The sequence below is a fragment of the Homalodisca vitripennis genome, chromosome 8 (assembly GCF_021130785.1).
Source record: "Homalodisca vitripennis isolate AUS2020 chromosome 8, UT_GWSS_2.1, whole genome shotgun sequence".
Lineage (NCBI taxonomy): Eukaryota > Metazoa > Arthropoda > Insecta > Hemiptera > Cicadellidae > Homalodisca > Homalodisca vitripennis.
This window is the reverse complement of record NC_060214.1, coordinates 75,223,988-75,250,301: the sequence shown is the minus strand read 5'-3', so window position 1 is coordinate 75,250,301 and position 26,314 is coordinate 75,223,988. Positions and strand designations below refer to the sequence as shown.

Genomic DNA, 26,314 nt, shown 5'->3' with positions numbered 1-26,314 from the left:
TTATAGTCTACAGTAGGTCTACAAGATTATATTATAAATCTCCCTCATATATTTAAACCAGTAACCTTAATATCAAAGATAATCTTTCAACTTATATAAATTATGTGTGAAAAAAAGGGGAATTATTACAAACTGCGGTATATGTTTATACACTATCACTATCAATATTTCAAATATTAAATGGAATTTCGAAAAAACGCATTTAAAAATGTGGATTTGGGCACTAAAAGAGTAGAATTATCCGCAGCAACATCTAGTCTGACATAAAACACAATGCCCCTCGCACTTTTTTGTGCGATACATTCACAAACAGCTCATCTGAATTATTAATTACAATAAAATACTTCAAAACTATCCTAAATAGTTTTTTATCTATATATGACACTCCTTTTGAGGCAATGAACTCCTCCCAATAAATTAAAATATCGGAAATATTTACTTTACTTTCCGATTATAGGCCTTTTAATTCATATCTTCCATAAAATTTCGTTTCTATAAAAGAACAACCAGACTTGTCACATATGTAGTGTTTATTTGGTAAAATAGATAAGTGAATTGGTTATGATAGGAAAATAGAGATGAAGTGACTTTATTTGTAACATATAAATTAGCAATATGCATGTTGAAAATAACGTTTCAGAATTATAAAACTCATCTTAGAAGCAAATATTAGTCTATATAATTCGTTACGCCTTTGTGTTTTAGCATATATTTCCTTCTGTTATTGGTCCGACAGGGCCATATTGAATTCATGTCATTGTTCAATCTCGAGCCTCGTTATTGTCCGACCGTGTATGCAATAACATTACAGACTGTTTCTGAAGCCTCCGAAATTTGTACGTAGTTCCATTTTGCCGCCGATTTAAACCATAACCCTTATATGTCAAAAGTTATTAGGTTTTTTATTAAATTAAAACTCCATTATGTTATGTGCAATAAGCTTTTATAGTTTTAAACAAACTTATGGTTTAAACATTTCGTAAGTGTTATTTCACATTTATTGATTCATTATTACGCTTAAACATAGTTTCAAGTTAAAGTTCAACTGAATTAAAATTAAAGTTTCCTCTTTCTGTAGTAATTTTCTCAATTTACTAGCACTATTATGCTGTGTATCTTTCCATAATTAATTAGCCCCTCACCTTCTAAGATGTGTGTCAGATAAATGATATATAATAATATGTATTACATGTAATTACATATAATATAATTAATTAGTTATTCGTGGCTGAATTATTACGAGAGAATAATGAATTAAATTTCAAATACAAACTGAATAAATGTTATAAGACTTTTATTTAACGTAAAATTGTTTTCTTTATAAGAGTTAATATGTGCAACGGCCAATTCGTTCTTATTAGCAGTAGAAATAAAGCTCAAAATGGACGAAAGCCTGTAAAGTAAGCTAAAATCAACTTTTCAGAACTAATAGTCGGTATTTTGTGTGAGATTAGACACAGGAAATTACGCTCTTTCCCAGATTAAAACTACTTAGAGGAATATATTGCATAATTGTACAGGCTGAGACTCTCAGCCGACTTTTTACCTTTTTGGCTAATTACATTGCTGGACTATCCTGATCTTAATTATTATTCTTTCTTATTATTTTGAAGCTGTGATGTTGATTTGTGATCTAAAATTGCTATCATTTATGTTTTCATTTATTTATTTATTGAGTTTCGTTTTTACCGTATTTTTTAGTGATCCAGGGGGACCACGTAACCTCTATTCTTCCCATGTTAATTTTGCCAACTTTATGTACCTTTTTCTCAAAAACTATAAAAAATGTGTGCTTGAAATTTTTACCCTATGTACTATACACCTTTTTGTACACATTTATAACTTTTTGTAATAATTGGTTCATAGTAGGAGTTTTGTTTAATTTTTTTTGTAAGTGTAAACAAAATTATTTAAAAAAATATGTTTTAATTTTGTAAAAAAATGCTTAGATATAATTTACAACAACCAAAAGTTATAAAAATGTAGAAGGCTATAAGACAAACACAACAAAAAAAACTGTATCTTGATATCTTGTATGGTTGCTGAGAAAAAGGTACATACATAATAAAAAAAGTAAACTTTCGGAAAAACGCAAAATAAAGAAAACAAAGAGAACTTTTGACATTACCTATTTATTTAATACGATCCAGATGCATGTGATGGTTGGTCTGGCCCCTCTTCCTCAGCATACAACTCCTCCAGTTTCTTTTTAGATAGTTGTTTTGACTGTCTGGCTTTTTTTTGAATTTCTGCATTTAGTCGATCCGCTCTCCATATGCGCTGGTCATCAAAGGTTTTGAATACCTTTGCAGAGTGTTTTCCAACTTGAAGGCCCAAATTATTCAGAACCAATCACTTGCTGATGTTTCCTTTGTTGAAGGCACTAACTGCATCATAAGCTCCCAGTTGAAGTGTTTTTTAGTTGAACAAATGTATTCTTCGGAATTCGGTTCCATACTACATTGTTGAAGGATTCATTGGGGTTCTGGCTTTTTCCATGCAAGCATTTCTTTAGTAAATCAGGTGCAGCTAGATCCTTGTATATAGGCTTTACAACCTCCATGGTAGCTTCAGGCAGATGAAAATGTGAAGTATGGTCATATTTTTCTTTATTTTGCTGATATTTACACCATGATGATTCTCCTTTAGGACACAGCCCATGGCTTGGTTTATCGTTACATGATATCACATGGAAAAAGCCAGCCCATATTTCCTGCTTCATATCTTCTAAAGTTTTGTTAGTGTTCCTTATTATAGCAAGGCCATAAAAGGTTTGTAATTTGGTAACGGCAACATTGGTTAGGCGGCCACGACCAGATATTGTCTTATTATCTTATTGTAAAATGTAAATAATGTAATTGCAATATGTGATCAGCTGTGCAGACGACCAATAGTGAATGTCAGTATTTTTTTATATGACAAACTACACCAAAGACTAACAAATCTAAAGGCATAGAGATGTATCTTGATTATAATATATCTCACTATAACAAACACACAACTTTGCTGCTCACGACTAGTCCATGAGGAAAATTTCTCAGTGTATAGCAAACTTCAAAAAATTGTTTCAAACATTTATACTTATCATATTTTTATAATTTATACATCATTTTAAACAGGAAAAAGAGTAGAATTATTTTAAATTATAACCTGAAAATTGACAATTTTTCGATTTTTTGGTTACACGGTTCCCTTAAGATTTTGGAACTTGCTATTTTCTATTTAAAATAATGTTTCTCAGTCAATGAATTATATCCTTAGCTACTAAAAATTAAATGTTACTTTTCCAATAAGAATTTTACAATCATCAATAAAACTATTTTTTACAAAGTTAAAAATGTAATACTTGACTCACATTTCACTATACATATTTAATTAGTAAAATTAAAGTAATAATACGTTGTTAATTCTATTAATATCTGCACCTTAAAAATTTAATATTTTTCTGTTAATTTGTAATTTAATCGCAAATATATCTAACTGTCAATCTTAAGTACCAGAATTTAGTCAAGTGCGCTGTCAAGTGAAAGGCCTGGCCATTGAATGTCACACTGAGTTGCGTGTTCTGTGAGATTGGTTTGGCTTTTCATTGCTGAAACTGAATAGGCCATTGAGGGTTGAGTCTATAAAATACAACATTCTTCACAGAAACGTATACTTCAGCGGATGAAAAAATATTATCGTTATTTTTATTATAGGATTAAATAAACTTTCAAATGATCTGAAACAATGTAAAAAGTTAGAGTTTTAAAATGTGTCACTTTGTTAGGCAACTAGGCCTACAAGTGAAATAATTCATTCTCTGCATATAAAATTCACAGCTTTTATTGGCACTTATAGTTCAGGTAGTACAGAACGGCTGTTTGAGTTCACTAATATTTGAAAAAAAAACACCTCCAAGATGGACATAAAAATTCTAAAATGTTAAACTATGGACTAAGTGTGAGTTTTTAAACTTAAATATCGTAAATGTATATATAATATATATATATATATATATATATATATATATATATATTTAAGATTTAAGTAAAGGTTACTATTGATATCTAAGTGTCGATTGTAATAAAAACTATTTATTATACATTTACTTGAAAAACATATATTTGGTTCAAATGAGGAAATTAAATCAATGCAATATTAAAGTTCATTATTTAGCGTCTAGGCCTCAAAATATTAATAAAATTGACTCAGACCTACTATAGAAATCACTAAAATTACCTTATAGATATAATGTTAATGCATAAATATTTGTCCGAAAATGTTAAGACGTTGGTTGTACTGATGCATGGTGACTAGCAACATTAAACGTTTGCCAAACATTTATAAAAAAAATTAAATGGCAAACTTCTCCATTAGAGAAAGTTTAAAGCTATACAATTAAACCACCCCGAATCTGTCCCGAAAGAATTTTCCAATAGGTTACCACAAAGCAATAAATTATTTACTTTTCTGTAATAAAACATTAATAACTCTATAAATTTTATTATTATGAAAGTAAATAGCATGTTGAGTTCATATTCTTATTTTAATCCTTAAGAGTTACTAATACCACTTCACTGGAGTTTAAAATGGTACGCATTAAGGATTCCGTAAATTTCGTTTTTGTAAGTAATTTAATGCGTCCAGTCACTAGATAGTTACGAATTTTAAAACACATTTAAAGTGTTTTTATCACATTCTACAATAGTAAACTAACTTATTCATTTAGATTCATAAAATTACTTAATTTTCGTCAACACGAACATTCTGAGAGCGCTCTCCCGTTTTTATCCAGAAGAGAAAGTGACTGACTAATAAATTACTCAAAATTTTAATGATACATTTGATATATTGCAATAAATTCCCCTATATATTGAAATAACCATACAAACATTTTCATATGTCATATCATCATCTTCATATATGCGCAGTCATATTGGTTAATGTACTTTTTACTTATGATAATTACTTCGGATTCTAAAAAGCCTGTTATTAAGTCATTGCTGGGTAAATTAAAGTCATATCTGAATATAAGGATAGCGCCTGATGAATATTAGGATGAATATTTATCTCGATAAATTACATTTTTTGTTACATTTATACAAAACAATTATACTTATTTTAACGATGCTGGAAAACATTCACAACTTAGCAGTAGTATAATCCATATAAATCTATGTTTTAATATATTCGAAAATTTATAGCTTCTAAATATTATTCACATTCTTAATTTAAGTATATCAGAAACAAAGAAACTTCACAAAAAAGTCAAACTCATACTTCAAGCAGTCTATAATATTCACTGAGCATACATCCATACACTCGAACCTAACAAGCGAATCCAAGCCTTTATGGATACATAAAAGATTGGTGTACTGTTCAACAATACGGACAAAACGGACATCGCTGAGGTTGCATTAATAACTACCAATCTATAACTCATTGAAATAATGAGATGTTATGTGGGCAAACAGACAGAGAGACAATCATGTATAATAAATTTACATAATAATTTCGCTCAGCCCAAATTACATGGTTTGTCAAGCACAATTATGAAAAACATACGTTTATATGTAGAAATAAAATCCTGATGTTTTTAATTTTTAAAATCTACTAATGAAATCTTTCTCGTGTTACCTAGCAACACGATATATTCCAATTTTTGTTCGTTAGGTCAGGTTTCTGATAGTTAAGTTCAAATAATAAATCTTTCCGTGAGCTAGGGGGCCTAGTACGTCACAATAGTACTCTAAAATGAAATCTTGTCTCAGAATTTTAACATTAAATTTCCACCATATTATTTTTATGTTACCTTATGAGATGGGTAAATATGAAAATCCTATTCCACCCTTTATAAATGTATGAATTCCACTATTTTCCCGTAGCGATTGTGGTTAGCCGTAAGAACTATTTAAGAATATTTGTGAATGCCCCCACTATAACCCATGGAGTTTTAATGAGGGAATGAGTGAATTTGAATGAACGCAAAATTTCTAATCTGTAGGTTATTTAGTTTTCGAGTTATAGTGAGTAGAGCTAGTTTATGAAGTGATATTGAACAATCTCATAAATTACAAGATGTATGCTATTTTATACAACATCCCATATATTCTCTACATACGCTAGAACTTAAGCAAGAGAAGAATGGTTCGTACAAAGTTTTGGTCACAGGTCTCTCCAGTCCATCGGTCCAATCCATCTGGTGGATTTGCTAAATTTGTTACTGCTTTTCCGTTCCTTAGCCCTACTTGTAACGCGTTTACCAAAGCTACTTTAAGTATAATATAAACTGTATTTTAATGCAATAAAATTTCTTTTTTATGTTTAGGTTATGACTAATTTGACAGCTCTAGATTAAATTTAATACCATTTATAATGTAACTCAGTAAAACTACACTTGTATATTAAGTGTATGAGTTATTTGACAATGCTAGAATGAGTATAATATAAATGTTGCAGTAACGCAGTAAAACTACACTTTATGACAAGTGTATAAATTATTTGACAACGCTAGATTGAGTACAACATATAATTTACTGCAACGTATTTAAACAACACTTTGTGTTTGTCACTTATTTGAAAACTCTATATTTAATTAGAGATAATTTTAAATTTTTCTGTACCGTATATGATTTATTTCTCAAAGCTATATTGAATATAAGGTTAAATTAAATACACGTTACAAAATATTAAAATTGAATTTAATATTCTCAATTTATTACATATGACACCTGGTTATATCTCCGTTTTTAGGGACCTACAGAAATGAATTTTATCAAATAACTATCGGTAAGAAATACTAGAAAAATTATTAATATTCAGCAATCGCAAAATCTACCTACTTTTTCTCATTGATGCAAGTGATCTAGTTTAATTGTTGCCTTACAATAAGTATCACATTGCCTACAATAATATGTTATTGAGGTGTTCAAAAGTACTGTCACACGCCGTAAATCAAAATACCCAAATTAAATAACTTCAAAATTGCTCCTATTGTATAAGTATTAATTTTTAACCATATTTTTTAAATTAATACTTTATTTTGATATATACAATATTCTTATATGAACTAACGTACCCATCTTGGCAGCTAAAATATTATATATATTTATATATAATCTTAGAAAGTAATATGTAATTGTCTGATTAAATAATAACTAGGATGAATACGACTTAACCTAACGTAAAAGAATTAGGAAAATAAAAGTATATATTAAAAAAAAAAACTATTGTATGTATAGTTTATGTATTAAAAATCATACTTGTTTGTGATTATGATAAATTTATTCCATTTATGTAATTGCATAGTCTTATGTGTATATGATCTTAATAGGATAAAAAATACTTATAATACAGTATATCATTGATTTCTAATTCCAAGTAATAAATTCAGATAGATGTAAATGGATGTGCTCATAGGAGCCATATACGGTTTTATTCAGAGCAAAACACGGTTCTATTAAGTGTGACATCTCCATTATTCCATCCATCAGCTGTCAAGCATATGTCGGTTTTGTTTATTATAAATTACTTTATTCAACACCAATATTTCTGTGACTATTCTATTAGATTTATTAATTGAAACTTGTGAATATATTAAAGCCTAATATCCTTATTATTATTTATGAAAATATTTATTTTGAATGATTGACTAAATGGAAATATGGTCGTGTTATTAAAATGGTATAATACATTCCTGGGCGTCAATATAAAAGTAATTGTATGCAGTAATAAAAATTTAGTTTCCAATTTATCCTATTAATGTCTGACATATTAAGAACATAAACTACATTTAAGTATTTCAATATATGTTTATTACCTTGATTTAAAGGTTAACATTTTGCATGTAAAATTTAGTACATTAAACTTTATACGGGTAATATTGGGATGAAAAAAAACTCAAAAACAATTAGTTTCATCTGTGTGAAATAGTCGATTTTACTACTAGCTTCATTATTTTTGACATAATTACAATGTTAGTTGAATATTTTATTATTAAATACCGGTTGTATATAAACAATATCGATTTGGGGAAAATATAATATCATACCCGATTTATTTGTTTAATATCTTATTTTATTCTATAATATCTTATAAATACGCTGAATATAGCTGTCAGCCCTAATCTGTCTTCAGTGTTCCCCATTTATTAAACAGGCTCTAATTCGAGTCATCTTGAAAAACTGGAAAAGATAGTCTAACAAATATTATCTGATTATGTTAGTTGTTGTGCGTTATACCTGGAATGGTACTAAAATGTAAAATTTCATTTATTGAATACATTTATTCCTAGAAAAGCGTTGTAATATTCATAATTAAATGGTACTTTTGTGTTCGGTTACTGTAATTCAGTCCATTAATCGGACAGCATAAATTGTGTTGTTCACTTCTTTTAATTTTGTAAAAGTTATGAACAATATCTATACTTGCTGAAACTTACGTTTGTAACTAAACTATTTATACATGCAATGAGTACACATTCACATTTACGTTACTTTATATTTAGGACTTAGAGTCTTTAAAATTGTGATATCCTATGGAAGTTTCTTTGCTTGAACATAATTTGAGTTGCACACATAAAAATATAATAAGATTTGAGACGTAGTATACTAAGTACAAATTAGTTTAATATCCCCCAATAGTTGTTTGCGTTTAAAATTATCGCAATTTTAAACGCTTATATATTTATATGTCTACCACACTTATAGTCCACATTTTGAAAGCATATAGTAGACTTCACAGCAGCCACACTTATCTAAGCTTTTTATTCTACCAATATTGAGATCTAATATTCAGATAATAAGATTTGAAGTTTTAGGAAATATACATATCACATTGTAAATTATAGTAACTATTAAGTATGCAGTACTAATAGCAGACAACAAATACAAAGTTATTACGTAACTTTTAATACCATGTATACAACATTTTTGTTTTAAAAATATAAAGTTATATAAATAAATTATATTTTGCGGAATGCTTCCTTTAAATGATTAGGTATTTATGAAATAACATTTTCATTGTTATTATAAATAACAATAATTTTCCCAAAGGTTATTGTTATATCTAACAGCAGCTATCCGCGTGCATATATGCGATTTCCTATTGATTAATGCCAATTTTTTACAAAACATATTAATTTAATAACTTCCGACAATAAGTATTGGTGGCGAGAGAAAAGAAGAAACCTGACCCGTGCCGGCGCATAGCTGTATACTAGTGTGTTGCTGCGCAGTAATTTCAGGCGCTTCGCCCCACAGCCAACCTTGCGAATTGTTTATCCTAGCAATGGACTTATTTGTTTTCAGTAATATGGCATTCCTGCAGAGTGTGACTCATCTTAGACGCGCCCATTATTTCAGTCTGTCAAAATTATTGTGACCACGTGCAGCACATTGAACAGGAGTACTGGGAGAAGGACGGCATGACGGAAGACGCAATAGATGAGTTCTTCATACGACTAGGCGAAGATGACGATGATAGTTCCAGCTCTGACAGTTCGGATGACACTAGTGACCCTGAGTCTGATGAAGAATTAGCAGTACCATTGCCGATGGACACTGATAGAAGTACAGAGAACAAAATATTTTCTAAATGAATGTGAACACACTTGTTTAACTTTAAATGTAAAATAAAAAACAAAAAATACTAATGTTAATTTCTACATTACTAACAGTAAGTTTTGTTTTATGTTATCCTCCGAACATGCTTACCATTGGAGGATTAAACTGTGTTCTCTCGGTTTCATATTCAAACAATTTACAACTTTAGCAAAATGTAATTATTTTCTTTGGACGTGGTATTTGTAAAGCTGTTGAAGCAAATTTGTTTTATCCAATTACAAATGTTCCTATTTTTTTGCGTAAGAGGTTTTTTGTTTACTGTATATTCAATATTGTGTTAGTCAGTAAGGTATCAATGTTAAATTTTATATACATAAAAGCACTAAATTTACATTATACATATATGAACATTAGTAATTGTTATCTTAACAATAAAAAAATCTTCAATTTCAGCAATTCATTCCTTTAATTATTGTTTTTTTACAACCACTGTAGAGCGTAATTATTAGAATTTATTACAAACATAAACTTTGCTCAATTTTAATTGATAAAAACAGTACCGTCATTTAAATTATCTTATAAAACATAACAATTACGCCGCAAATCAATCAAAACAGTGAAACAATAATAGAATTACGAAACAAGGCGCGGCAACATACTAGTAGTAGCGCCTGCAATTTTCAGATAGGCCAGAATCCAGGTATTTTCTTTTCTCTCGCCATCAGTAATGGCCGCTAAAATTTATTTTACTCTCTTAAAAAATTTCAGGATATTGTACTTTAAGTTTAAGGAGCAATATATTCAGACTATGAATTTGGGGAGTGGATGAGATTTTTATGAGTAGTAATAAACGTCTCTACGTGCGGCATTGCATAATACTTTAAGGAATAGCTCCAAAATTTTCATTAACATTTTTGCCAATACTTTAGGCCAGTTTGATTCAGTTCTATAATAGTTTTAATTAGCAAATAAACATGTTTTAAGATATATATATATATTATATCTCAGTTCATTTTAAAGTTGTTTAGAATTTAAACAGCATTTCGATTGGGTCTTATTTTACGTTTAGAGAAACGAAAAGATACTTATGATTCAAAACTATTTTATTTTACATACACAATAACATTTTTCTTGTTGCTCTTCACTAAAAATAAAAATATTCAATTCGAGGGAATACCAGAGCTACGTTGGTAAAAAAGTGTCAACTTTTGGCACCTGAAGAATAGGTGGTAAAATTTTATCCCAGTACCCAATTAGAATTTTCATTGTTTCTCCGATTAAAAATATTTAAAACGTACTTCTTGCCATTATTACATCTGAAACATATGAAAAAGGTTTTCTGAAACGTCTACTTCAGCCAAAAATTGTAATATACTTTCGGTCTAAGGTATATCCTTGTTGACGTCTGGCTCAATCGAAAAAAATATATACATGAATAGGTTTGCAAAGTTTATAGTCATATGACAGTCTTTGGTAGAGCTGTTTAGATGCTGCCAAAACGGCTCAGGATATAGGTTAATTCTGGTATTAATTTATTTGTATGTTATATTAATGTAATAATCGGAGTTATGATTTTTGTAACGTCAGATGACAGTTTTGGAAATTATTTATTACGTTTGATTCACGGTGTTGTAAACCCCGTTTTTATGTGACGTACTTGATATTGGTTCCGGCTTCCTATTTGCTTTTCTCTCTGCAGGTGCACCAGGAGAATATCTGAGCAACTGCAAAAACTGTAACTTTTATAGTTAAATATTCCATATATTTTACTTATGATATTTATCCGTTGATTTATATTTAGTTTTTCTTGTAATAATCTTACCATTGTATATCTCATATGTGTTAATTTGTTAAATAACCTATTGTCCACCCATCTAAAAGTAATTTTTTACAATATATGTTTATTAATTTCTCTCTTAACACTAGCACACTTGTTTTGTCGTGCGTTAGGGGCCTTATTGTTCTAGAAATTGAATGCATTTTGTCAAGCTAAGCTTTGTAATTTCTTACATTTTTTTTGCTCTATAATCAATAACACTTATTTTTAACTAAACTAGTTTTGTTATGCAGGATAATCAGTTTTAAGACTATACTTTTAGTGTGATAAATTTAGTAAAAAAAAATATATTTTTGTGGTTCCTTACCTTTATTATATGTATTTTGGCCCTTAACCAATTTTATTTACACAATTTTCCACGTAAAATTTAATAACTAAGCCTACCAGGCTTTTTTTATACAGTATTATAGTTTTTAGGGTTCCTTCGGCCACCCCACACTTCCGGTACATGCCAACTTAAACAAGTTTTCTCCCTGGAGATGGACTTTCACTAACATGAACGTTGCGGTAAGTTGAAAAACTATCTAGACCCCTCTGGCTCTATTAGGACTCGATTACTTTGTTGTTACCTGTGATCTTTGTGATAGCATTAACCCATAATAGCTCAAATATAAACCACGAAATTAGTTTTATAATTCTATCCTCCCACCAAAATTATGTAACTTATTTATCTTTGTAGCTTAAGTGGAGGTTTTTAACAAATTGTATTTATATATCCGTCGTATGTCCATTGTTATAGTTGGTTTAAGTTATCTTGTCCATCTTCACCATTTCTTGATGGATAAACAAATTGTATATAATAAGTTATGAATCCCAATATTCCTTTTTCATGTAATAGTTATATTTTGTCTCTAGTCACTTTAGAGGTTTTATAAGTAGTTAGATTGCCGATTTTCTAATTTGTTATAATTTGCTCGTTAACTTGCCTTTGGGTACAAACGCATATTTACATTTAAATTTGTCATGTATTAACTAAATATACTGTCGTTTCCACTAATAGGGTTATTACTAGTAAACTATGTAGTACTGCCTATTTTTATAGGTTTTTTATCATAGCATAAATTAGTTTGTAATACTGAGATGTAAGCCAGAATTATATTTATAAAAATAAAAAATATGGGATTTAATTGAAAATAAAAACTATAAAAAAAACTGTTAATAAATTTATTACTAACTTACATTATAACTATTTATTTTATAAATACAATAAAATAAAAATAGATGTACTCATTAATGTTTTCACTAGTGTCACCTGGACTATTATGAAAATCTAGGACTCCTATTTACAAAGATATATTAGTTTCATTGATTAGAACTGGAAATACAACATTGGGTGTAACAATTACATCGGTTTTGCTCTATGTTGTTGTATACACACATTTTTCAATATCGAGGACTGTGTTGATACGTAAGTCTACCTTGCCTTGTCGTGATTAAGAAACAAATATAAATAAAATAAAATGCAGATTTATGAGAGTTGAAGTTAGGATCGTTAAACCAACTCTTCCACGTAATATGTATGTCTCTGTCATTTTTATAAATATCTTATAACAATCTTTTGAGAGTGTAGTTAATTTATTTTCTGTGAAAATTTAAAAATAAATGTCATATCTTTGTATCCTAATATTCATAAGGTAACAATAAGTTACACCAAGTGTCGCATAACAGGTTTTATTGTGGCTGTAACATTTTGAGTCTATAGCTACACGTGTTATAATGTCACCTATTGAATTTCAAATGATTATACTCAAAATGTCGAAATTTTATCTGTTCTGTGATTTTCTTGTTGCTGTGACGGTTACTCATATGAAAAGATTAAGGAAATTTTACGAAATTTACCAATGCTTTGACAAATTTAATGGAGTAACATAAACCATCATACAGTGTGTATAGTCAGACACCGCAAGACAAGCAGGTTAAACAATAATAACCAATATCTGTAGTCTAAGGCTACAAAAAAACATGTGTATAGAAGTATGAATGTATGTGTAAAATCTCAAAATGTATAAAAAGGTACAGATTGAATCCAAGCTGTATAAGCGTTTGAATGGTCTCAATGTATCCAACGTTACGCTGACTGGTTTACATCAAACATCAAGATTACCTATTAACGGTACATAAAGGAAAATATATCTTATATTAAAAGGTAAATTCCAAAAGATGAATTCTTATTATACTGCTTTCTACTTAGCCGTTCCTAACAAATAAGTTCTTAATACAAATTTTGTCTTAATTATTATTAAAGGTTTATTGGCATTTCTTAGAGTAATAAGTATTAAATAATAATTGTAGTAATAATGGATATTACTAAATTTAAAAAATACTTATTCATTAATAACCTTAATATATCCTAACCTCATTACTATACACCTTTTAATAATTGTCATATGCATTCATTATGTCGTATCCAATATATTATTCAATATATTAGATTGGTTAATTAAACCTTAGTACAAATGTAATTTAAAACTTTTCTATATATTTTACTATTTAAGGTATAATGTTGTAACTGTGTTGTTAGCCATGATGTCTTAAATCTAAACTATCCATTGCAATAAAAAATAATCAAAATAATTTAAAAGCAATCATTATATATCGTTTACCCAGCTAACTCCCGAATTATTATAATTATTTCCTACATGTAATTGATATTTCAGACTATAATTTAATTAATTATACTCGTATGGTGTTTATGCAATGCTCTTGAAGTCTAATAGATTAGCACAGTATTTTAAAAACCATAGCACTATTCTTAAAGAGATATCTACTTATCTCTGATTGAGGTGAGTGAGGTTATTCTATCTGTTTTCACCAAAATTATAGATCTATTTTGTCAAAAGGATTAGAAAAATAACAATTTTCACCCTCGTTAAGACTTTCATCTGTATCGTCTAGATTTTCTAAACTTAGCCTTGAAGACATTCTGACCTCTTAAACCTGCCTGGCTAATCAATTTCTAGATATTACATTAGTAGAAATTTTGAAAGTGAAATCTTCGTACTTCTGTAAATTTACATAATCTAAGATTTCAAACGCTTTTGCTTCCCCACAGCTTTAGTCTTCTGACGGAAAGTAGCATACGTATAGAATAAAACGCCTCGGGCCCTGTACACTTCCATCCTTGAGGAGCTCCCTAAAAATCGAAGACACTAAAATTACGCGTAGACAATATCCATGGTTTTACATGCTTGACTATAGAGCACATCATACTCCACAATTTCAATTGTATTTCACTATGTGAATAGTTTTAATAATATTTTATATCCAATTAAATTGCAAAAATTCAAAAAAAATGCCAACTTATTATTATTATTTTATTTTATGAAACGTGTGATGGAAATAACTAAAGATTTCATTATTTTTCTACTAATTCCAATGAACTAAATGTGTATAGTTTTTAATAAAGTAGGCCTACTACGTTTTTATTGGAATTGTTATTCACTGACGATTTTTTTGAATTATCTGCAATGTATTTTTCTAAAAAAAAGTTAAATTGTGTAAATAGTGAAGTATAGGATATTTACACGTATAAAACGTAGAATTAAAATAAAAAAATTACGTTTAAAAATATGTAAGCGAAAAACTTTAAATTGCATTTTTACTTTTTAACTTTGAATGTTTATTTTAATCAAAATGATCACTTATTCCTCAACGTGTGTTTTTTCTAAATAATTTTGGAATTAGGTTTTACCAGCATGTACCCTTATCGTTTTGATCACTTGTGTTATCACTGGGCCACATTTACGTTAGAGTCTGTTTATCGTCCCGTAGTGTTCTAGCAGAGTCAACAGATGCGGCGATGTGTGTTTGTACTTCATTAACAGGATGCGTAAGCGGTGACAGTGTCTACAATAGCCAAACTATGGTTGCGACTGCTGCTCCCAGATAACCTCACGGTTCGCCTACTCACTTCTACAATCAGAACATACCCTGTTTACCGTCCTATAGTGTGGCACGAGAGTCAATAGATGTGGCAATGTGTGTTTGTAATTCATTACCAGGATACGTAAGAGGTGACGGTGGCTACACTAGTCCAAGTGTGGTTATTGCTGCTGCTCCCAGATAACTTCTCACTTCATTGTCCTACGCACTGTCCTAATTAAAGTATTGTTTAGTATTAATCTTCAACTGAGCACGCAAATCTTTTATTTGAATGTTAGTCAAGGTTTTAAATTTTACTATATTATATTAAAGAGATATTAAAATTAATGTAATTATTTATAATAATATAATTAATTTAACCTTTATGTTAGCTAGTTTACAATCTCATATTATCAATTTTAAATCCATCCAGGATATTTTATTATATAATGAAACAGTTTAACTCATCAATACCTTTAGGAATTTTTTATAAGACAAAAAGTATTCGTATTATGTTAACATTATGTTTGTCCATAAGAATTTGCATCGCTAGGAATTGAGCTTTAACAGGAATATACTACTTTTTAATAAACATTGCAAATAGAACACCTTATCTAAGATGAAGGTAATATACAATGATGGTATATTTCACTGTATAGGATAGTTTGGGTTTATTGATAAGGTGGAGGCAATGCCATTGCACAGTCAACGTATTTCGCTTTTTTGGGATAGGAGTTACGAAGCCCATCGCCCTAATCACAATTCCCTCTTCTAATTGCTTTCCGCTTCATTCCAAGAAGGTGCCTACTTTTAAGACTTTAAAAGGCTCCTACAGTATTAGGCCAACAGTTTGGACAGCAATGATGCTGTATTTACCTTCTCGTATTATCTTGGTTTGTAGCCCGCTCTCTTCATATGTAGGCTATCTAGTGAAACACTGTCCCAATACTGCCTGCCATTTTGCTAAAAACGGTTGTTCGGCGAGAGTTGGCCTATGATAATATCGAACGCTCTTCTCCCGTTTTCCCATTGTCTGTATTTTTCTAAGGAAGCTTTTGGTTGGTGACCGTGGGGGTATTACGAGATTTAAAACTTGCCCAACTTGACCAGTTACCGTAAATTTTTTTTTCCTAAAGAGAAACAAACTGCCGTTAAACGTCTGCTCTCTAGCAGCCATCGGGTTATGGTGCGTGTTCCCACTCGTATTCCCTAGTATATTGGCATCTTGATTGTAAGTTAAAGTTAGTGCAATCACTGTGATTTCAGACAAGATTTTAAGGGCTATAAAGACCTACAGGTCAATAAATTCTACAGTTGGGACAACCCATTCTTTCTGGTTACTGTGATTTCTTTGCAAGACGATGATATGTTTGCTAGCCAATATAACCCCAGTCATTTGTGCAGCTGAATTGGGAATTTCACTGCAACTGTACCACCAGTATATTTCTCAAAGCACTGCTTTGGCATTTTTAATATAAATTTCTAAAGGTTGTATACCAAAGAGGTTATGATTAGTTCAGTTATAATAGTTGACGATATCTGTTTAGAATTGAGGCAAACACTATCTCAAAAATATGGAAGCTCATCGTCCCTTTTTTTGCATCTTTGATAATTCAGTGATCTAAATAATTTCAACTAAAATGTCATTTATTTATTATTATTATGACCTATGTTTAATGTGGTTGAGGCAAGAAATAATTTCTGTGAGATCAGTGTTATAAAAAATTTGCTTGAACTCTATTATAATATATTTTTTTTAAGTTATGCAGTAATAAGTTAATGCTCTGCAAAAATAATGATCAAAATTTTAATAATGCATAATGATAAAATCGTAATGTTATATACTATAAAGCTATGATTCACCAACAAGAGCAAAATAAATTGTGTAACACATCTGTTCCCATTTCGGAGTTTATCCCCACTTACAAACGAGTATTAAAATATGGCCTTTGCATAGTAGGGTAACACAGTACCAAACACAATTTGATAAACAATGTGTTGTTGTTTATTATCTGTATATTCCGCAAGAGTAGATAAGAACTAGGTCGGATTTAGTTCTAGATGTGATATAAGTAGTTTTAGACACTGGAAACAGTGTTGTCCCTCAGAAAGCTGTATGTGGACAGGATCTCGTGCCTTGTATTCGAGTTGCGTAGTTGTATTCTGATCTTATAGAACAAGTTCATATTTCTTTGGATGATTTCAACAGAAAATAGTAGGTATCAATTTGTATATAATATATATTAGTGGGAACTTTCTCACGTTACTAATGTAAAACTAATTATAATTTTATATAAGAGCAAATGATAAAATGTAGTTGAATATATTGCAAATTTTGTAAATTGGTTATGTTTTTAATTCTTTGTTTCGGTTCTGTTTCACTGTTTTATGATTTTAATTGATGGAGGGTTCTGAGAACTTGAAAATTAAAAGATTACCACTGGATTTTCTGTTTTGTTTAAACTTGTATCTAATTATAAGAATATGTATATATATATATATATATAATTTCAATAAATTTCAATAAAAAATATATATATATATATATATATATATATATATATATATATATATATATATATATATATATATAGTTGCTGCAATGTATTCCTATGTTATAAACGTAACTTAAGTCTATTGTCGAACGACTTTAAAACCTGTATATAACTGATTGATTATTCCAATTGTATTTTATGCCTGCAATTGAATCTGTTCCATTGTATTACCTTTTCACTTGCTTATCAATTGTAGATGATACTATTCAGTGTGATTTAATTTCCCTGTAGTCAAATACGATTGTTATCTTGAGAGTTTGTAAGCCTACAACTAGTCAATTGTGCACTCCTGGCTTAACACTTCTCAAAAGTCTGATTGATTTATTACGATAAATATAAATATAAAAGAGGTCTACATTAAAATAACCAGACTATAGAGATTGGGAATATAGAAAGCTGGTTATAATATTCCTCTAATAACAATCCTAAGGCCACTGCGTGAGTAATTAAAAATAAGTTGGTTGTTGGTCTAAATCAAATTGTTAATTTGCATTTCAAGAATGTGAGCAAGCTCCTTTTATAAGTATTTTGTCAGTATTAGTAACATAGCACAGCTATTTGATATAAGTAACTTGAAGAAATATTGCTCATTAACGTGATACGTAACAAGAAGATAGGCCGTTTTCATTTGAGTTTAGTTCACTCGAGACAATCTGAGTATACTCGTCTTTTTAAAGTACATGTACTCGTATGTGTTTTTTAAAGGTGTATTAAACTCTATAGTCTACAATGTTAATTAACTTAAATGGCTCAAACGTTTTGTAACCGTGCCAATATACAAGTATGTAGGTTGATCCACGAAACACAAACAATTATAGAATGAATATCCCTGTACCTCCAATGTTAAAAGAATATCTGAAGAATCTAATCTTTTATTCTCTTTCCAGTATGGGTTCAGATCAGCTCTTTCAAAATTGAAGCGGTCTATAGTGTAGTAAATATGTAAATAGCTTACCTGAATTTCTTCATCATAAGTGCATATTATATGCCGATGAAACTACCATTCTCAGTGGAAGTAACAGATATCAATAGAGATCAGAGATTGCTATTCAAACTAATAACTAGCCTAAAGAATAATGATGACTAATTATCCTCAGATGAAGTAAATCAGTTTGAATAAATGTACATTTTATTCACTTTAATATAAATTAGTCATACTGTGGATCCCACAGGGCTCTGTACTTGGACCCCTTTTATTCTCACTTTATATAAACAACATCACATCAATATATATATATAACACATTAAAATTTTCATCTTTATGCCGACGATTTCAAACATGCGTTCACTATTTACTAAACGAATTATCCACTTTTGTTTCACTACTCACTACTTCACTACTTGGATATAAAAGCCATTGACTTTTGGGAAATACAATAAGGACTGAAAACTAAATGAAAAAAAATCGCAAGCAATGATCATTGGTAACTCGAGACTGATAAACCGAACTTATTAATCTTGACGCCACACCGGAACTTAAACTTAATAGTTGTAACCTACAGTACCAAAACAAACTGAAAAATCTCTGACTCACTATGAACACAAATCTCAAATGGCCTGACCAAGTTACGGTAACGTGCAGAAGAATCGTTGCTAGCAACCCACAGTTTTGAAGCTGTTTGCCTTTTACCTGCCATATAATGTTAAGGTGGTGCTCATTAAGACTATTATACTACGACACTTTTACTTATGAGACATCGTGATGAATGCCATTACCGTTGAGCAATCGTACAGACTCCAGCGTGCTCAGAACTATTGTATTAGATTTATTTTTAATCTCAGACGTCAAGAGCATGTTACACAATAATTTCAGAAATTTTTAATCATGAAACTTCATCAACTACGTAAATTCCACATATTTTATATTCAACATTTAATCATCAAAAACAAATATCCTGTTTATCTGTCCGCTAATTTCAACTTTATCTCTGATATTAGCGAACCCCCTACAAGAAGAGGAGCCACATTACTAACAATTCCAATCCATCGATCATCATTTTTAATTGGTCCTTCACTGTTGAAAGCTTGTCGTATTTGGAACGCTCTCCCCAATGATATTACACGTATTGATGACCGTGCACGCCTCGGGGCGAGGGTTAGGGGCCTGCTGCGGGGCCTGTGGGGTGACGGGTGGTGCTGCTTGTTGCGGTCATGTGGTCAGACGGTGTGTTAGAGTGATTGAATGTCTTCCTGTTTTTCATTTTGAATTTTTCTTGTATAAATTACAACATATATACACTTTTCTTTCGTATTTTAAGTTTTAAAATCATTTTAATGTCAATTTTTACTTTACCGTCATTTAATTGTACGTCGGTTAAGTATTTTTTTATTTATATTTTGAATTATAATTTGATAATTTGCCGAATTTGTATTAAAATATTGTAAATTTACTGTATATAATTTGAAGTTGAATTGTAGAGAGGGCTTGATAGCTCAAACTCCGTCTTTTTAATAAAGGCATTTTTCATTAATTTTCTTTCATTTAACACTAAGCTGAATTAGTAGACCTTAACTGATTGTCTCTGTACACATCTAGTCATATTTATCTATTTTATCAAAATACTGACACTAGTCACACTCTATTTGTGGACGCTTAATGTGATATTTTCACTTTCGTTTGATATATGGAGCTTTGCTTCAGGGAATTATCTCAGAAAAATTCTCGTTTTATAAAACAGCAGTGAAATGCATATGATTTTAAAATGCAGGTGTTTAACATTAGAAAAACATTTATTTTTCTATTACCTAAGCTGTTTCAAAAAACTTAACACTACAATCATAGAGGGATATACATTTTATTTGAACGATTGAAAAGAACACAGTACTTTTATAATATGGTTAGCTTAGGAATTTGTAACAGACTATCTCGAACATTAAAAAATATGTTGAAAACATGTTATTAATAAAAGGTTTACGTGACGCTAGTAAATACGTGGAATCACAAAATTATGGTCTTAATCATTAATAAGAAGCAATGTCAGTTAATGAAGTAAAAATTCGATAAACCAAACCAATTATATTTTACAGCTTCTAATATATTTTGGCATATTTAAGTGTTCAAATTAGTTTAACAATAAATAGCATTCATTGTCAAACACAATTTTACAATCTCAAATTGCTGATTCCTTGTAAAAAGATTTTAACTACTAATTTGTTATCAGCATTTAATATTAGACCGGTAAAAAGGATTATAAATGTTAAGCTTAATAAAATCTTCTGAAACATTTAAGCTGCAGGAGTGATTTCAGTTGTTACGAGTATTTTACAAAATAGACAGAGAATGAACTAATATCTTATTGAAAACTTTATATATTTTGCAAGAATTAGGCATTAAGAGTTACGTATAATGTATTGTATATTAATGTAAATCTATAAGTTTTTAAATGAAAAGGTAATTGTTTTATTACTCTCAACTTAAAAATGTTATATTTTTTCATATTTTTCGTGGAAAATAAAAAAAAAGATTTAACTGTTCACATAAACTGAACGATTTGTTTTTTTACAGAACTATGGAAGCTGAATTACCTACCTGGCTTGATGAACAATTTCTATATTTGGTTCTTCGGGGAAGTGATTTAAAAAACGGAACAATAAACATAATGGAGTACTCAGTACATCCTGCTGTGGCTCCGGGAAATAACTTCGCTAGCCATCTATACAGAGTCAAAGTACACTACATCGATAACAGTTTTGAGAAACACCACATGTCACTAATCGTAAAAGTTCCTAGTACAAAAGGATTTCTGGGTGAATTCTTGGAAGTTATGGATCTTTTAGGGAAAGAAAGAAAAATCTATGATATAATCCTGCCAAATTTCAAAGAGACTTTACGAAAAGAGTTGGGGCCAAAATCCTTGTATTGTCCTCTAAGAAAGGGTTTATTATTGCAGGACTTAAAAGAAGAAGGCTACAAAATGTGCTATAAGTGGACAAGGCTTGACTTTCATCACTGTGAGTTGGTTGTAAAGACAATCGCTAAATACCACGCGGCTTCAGTATTATGTTACAACAATGACACAAAACTTGTAGAGTCTGTTTGTGAAGAAGTTGTGTATCCTGATGGAGGTCCTTATGAAAATGAGCTTAAGGTGTGGGTTGAATCCGCCTTGGAAAATATCGCAAAGAAGCTGAACATAATTAATGACTGCAAGTTATACGCGGATTTTATTTCGGGTAAAATATACCAAATGTGGGTTTCTGCAAAGAGTATGTGCAAAAGAAAACAAACTGGTTTAAATGTTCTTAACCATAGGGATTTGTGGGGCAACAATGTAATGTTTAAGTATAACAATTTTAATGAAGTTGAAGATGTGAAATTTATAGATTTTCCCATTGCAAGATTCACATCTCCTGTACTTGATCTGATGTATTTCTTATGGATGAGTGCCAGTGAACGTGTTCTAAGGGACCGGCAAGAGGAGCTTTACAACATTTACTTACTGAACTTGAACTACAATCTACAACAGTTAGGCTGTGTAGAGAGGATGACCAGAGAAGAGTTGTTCCAGGATCTCCGCTTACTTTCTGACTGGGCGCTTCTGTCAATTTGTCTATTCATACCGAAAGTCATGTCTGAGCCAGAAGATTACAACATGGAGGACGAGGTTGGAAAGACTAAGGAGTGCTTTCAAAAACTGCTGAATGGCAAGAGTTTCACAGAACTGCTGCCTGTTCTAGTTAAGTTATTCGTAGATTGGACACAAAGACTTAAAGAGTTTGTTTGATTTTAATATGCCCATTTAAGTTTATTTGGATTTTTTAGAAAAGGGTAAATAATAGTTACTTTACAGTGGAATTATTAAGTTCAAAATAAATTACGCAACCTTAGATAAAATCATAGCCGTATGTCTTTTTACATTACTGTTGATATTACATTACCCAAATAGTGATGATAATTTCATACAGCTTAGGGAATACCAGACAATATTTTCATAGATTAAATTATTATAAAACTTAACAATTAATTAAATATATGGCCGTTTATGAAGATCTATCGCCTTAAACTGAGAAAAAATATGCTTTCTTAATATTTCAATTTTTTATTATAGGCCAAAGTTGAAGTTTTACAAGATACATGATTGGAAAATTCATATTAGAAGACAACGGTGTGTTCCAAAAGGTTAAAAAAATTAGTAATAATACATGGGTAATTTTAAAAAAACTTCATTGAAACTTGAAATTATTGTACCATCAGCGGAGGGGGAAAAACCCAAGCATTCAAAATGTGTATTCCTTATATATTGAATAAGCAGGAAACTTTTATTAAATAACCAAAAGTTTATTTACTTAATATACAATAAAAGATTAGTTTCCTGAACGTTCAAAGGTTGTTTATTCGGTTGATGCTATTATAGTCCGCATGATTTTAAAAAATTTAGCAACCGCACTTAAACCACATTTTTCAAATTTGCCACAAAGTTTTCTCTTGTAAATCTGCATTTATTTATTTTTATTCAATGTACAACCTAATGACTAAGGGGTCACAGCTACACGATAAATACATATTCAATGATTATCGTATGAAACAATCGATTACATAAAACATGCATCAACTATCACAGATAACTTTATATAATCATTCTGAAAATGGAGTCCCATTTAAAAATGCCCGAAGGGTTGAAGTCCTTGGGTTAAAGCCTTGAATCATGTTACTGGTCTAGATCTGCTTTTATTTGGAAAAAATTACTAGTAAATTTGTTAGAAATATTTGATAAATTATGTGCCAACAAGTATTGATATCAAACAGGTTTATAGCACAGGTATCAGGCCCAAGAATTGAAGATTGTAATATTCTGGGAGCTTTGCAAGGAAAGAGTAATTTGCTAAACCGGACATAGTGAGTTTCTGATTCGTTCAAAAGTCTTCGACATGATTTCCATCAAAAAAGATCAATCGGGGTGACGACCTAATGTGGTAGCGATAAAACAATTAAGTAAATACACTTAAACAAAGAAAACTGTTTAAATTTGATTTATATTAAGCCCCGAATGTTGGAAAGCCTGACATTTTACTAAGATTCAGATACAAATTCTTTTTCTACATTTTTTACTGATAACTTTATATTATATTTTTCGATATATTTCACAAGTTACTCACTTACAGTCACAAATTGCGTAAATGGTCTCATTCTATGACAATGTTTTATTATGCACCCAAAATATCGAACAGCACCTGTAGAATTACACAACAGAACAAAGAGAAACTTATAGATATAAAACATAGGTTATTTAGAAGAAGCATACATATAAAAATACAAAAAAACATTACACAGTTTTTATATGAAAGCCAAATATGATATATTAACAAGTTTTCGAAATATATATTTAACATTTAACAATAGAATAGGAGTATCCTTTTGTATACAGTGTTTCAAATGGTAGTACTTATAATTGCAGTATTATGATTTCATCAAATGCGGAGGTTTCCCAGACTGATTCTTCAAATCTGCACGTGACAAGCCCTTTCATTATTTGACTTTAATAGTTCTGGTTTGTCTTTTCTCTACTTGATATTGTTATTCTTATTAAGCGGCTATTTCAAGTCGTACCTGAACCGGATGGGCAAGACCGATTCACCGGATTGCATCTACTGCCCGGGCATTGCCGACGACGCGGAACACACCTTCTTCCGCTGTCTGCGTTGGGAAAGGCCCCGCCTGGAGGCCACAAGAAAACTCGGGTTTTTTTCGGTGGATACGGTCTGCGAAAAGATAATGGAGGATAAGGGGAACTGGGATTGTTTGTCACAGTTCGTCCGGGGCTCATCTTCCTGGAAAAGAAACCCGATCTGGACCGCGAAGTGGCCCAGATCCCTTGACCGAGCGGCTGGATAAGGAGCGAGCCCCACGGGCTTAAGCCAAATTTAGGCCTAGCCTGAAGTAATGTGATAAAACAATCCCAGGTTAGAAATCCTAAAGAGTAGAGGAGGTTTTTAGTGGGTGGGTAAACACGTTTTTAAGGGAGAGTCCCACACTACAGGCTGGCCAATGTTTGGACAATTTATATTGTTGTAATTATTTAATAAACCGAAGCGTGTATTATTAGTTTGGTTTTTTGTTGTTGGTTGAAGTTTACATTTATATTAAAAGAATGCTCGTGACTTGGCGTTTTATATTTTCTCTCCTACTTTTATACGAAACAATTTCCAAGTATACGTACATTATTGTACAGTTCTTTAAAATAGAAAAATAAAATCAATGTTATGCGATTTAAGATTATGCTCTAAAATACAGCAAGACAGTCAATGTAATTGTAATGAAACTGAATGGTTAATTAATTAGTGATCTGTTAAATAAAAAGATTTGTCTCAAAATCAGCGTGTTTTTTAACTGACTGTGTTCCAATCTCTACTTAGTAATATAGGAGTCATATTAAATGTAGCGCGTAGGGGAAAAACAAGATTTTTATGCGTTTTGTGTTTCTCTGGTTCAAACGTGATATAAAAACCTGTAATTGAACTATGAGACAGTTTAAGCTTCATAATGTGTTATTACAATAACCAATATTTTACTTTGTGATTACTTAACAATTTATAAGTCCATATCAACACCTCAATATATATAGTTAGTGAATTAGAAACCATAGGTCCTAGGAATTCTTGTAACATATGACGATAGTCAAACGTCCAAAGCATTAACAACCTTGAAATAATTCATCCTTGATCAAATTTTTTAACTAAGGATTGCCATTTATAACTGTATAAAAATAATACTTACCTTTGTTAAATACCGAGGCATGTAGAAGGGATAGGCTAAGACAAAGAAAATTAAACATATGTCTAAAACAAAAATGAAACAAGAAATGTGTTGCTAAGCATTAATATTGACCTCTGGTAGACTAATTTGGATAATTACTTTTGTAAACTTTTCTTTCACATCCAAAGAAGGGTTATTTCAAAGGCCTGAATCGTTACCTAGAATATTTAGAACTCGGACAAAATTATTATTATATTGTTCTTAATCCATATTTAGATGACACTATAGTTTTTGACACTTTCGGCAGAAGTTTGATAAAGTTACTGCAACATTAATTTTATTTAAAATTTCATTAAATATTAAGTACACAGTGCACGATCTAAGACAAAGTTAATATCTAATTTTAATTCCGGATTGCACCAGTGACAAATAAATAACAACTAATGCGTTGTAAGTGCTATCTAGAAACTGATATTATACCATACTAATAAATAAAGCTTTAAATGTTTTAGATGTTCCACTTCAAACTGGTGGACTTCCTCGACGTTGTCCTATGGCATTTTAACACTGGCTTAAGAGAAAAAGTTGAAAAAAAGAAATAAAATTGCTCAATGGTCCATCCCACACACATTACAGCCTGAAAATAGCAAAATTCTGTAACGCAAAACCTCATGAAATATTGTTTTGAAATATTGCACGAGCTTAATAAAAATGGTCTCATCATACTAGAAACAAACAAGAGATCGTTAGGATTTCTCTTTAGAGTTTACCTTTTCGCTTATGTATTTTCTTATCAGCGGAATAACAAGGTAACCTCAACTAT

General features: G+C 30.4%; 1 protein-coding gene across 1 annotated transcript; it reads left to right on the top strand.

The window, feature by feature from the left end:
- Positions 1 to 21,397: 21,397 nt before the first annotated feature.
- On the top strand, positions 21,398 to 22,522 carry LOC124368235. Its single transcript, XM_046825511.1, has one exon. The coding sequence runs from the start codon at positions 21,398 to 21,400 to the stop codon at positions 22,520 to 22,522; it is 1,125 nt and encodes a 374-aa protein (XP_046681467.1).
- Positions 22,523 to 26,314: the final 3,792 nt, after the last annotated feature.

Coding starts and splice junctions, on each gene's coding strand:
- LOC124368235 (XM_046825511.1), top strand. CDS start 21,398: ATGGAGTACTCAGTACATCCTGCTGTGGCTCCGGGAAATAACTTCGCT.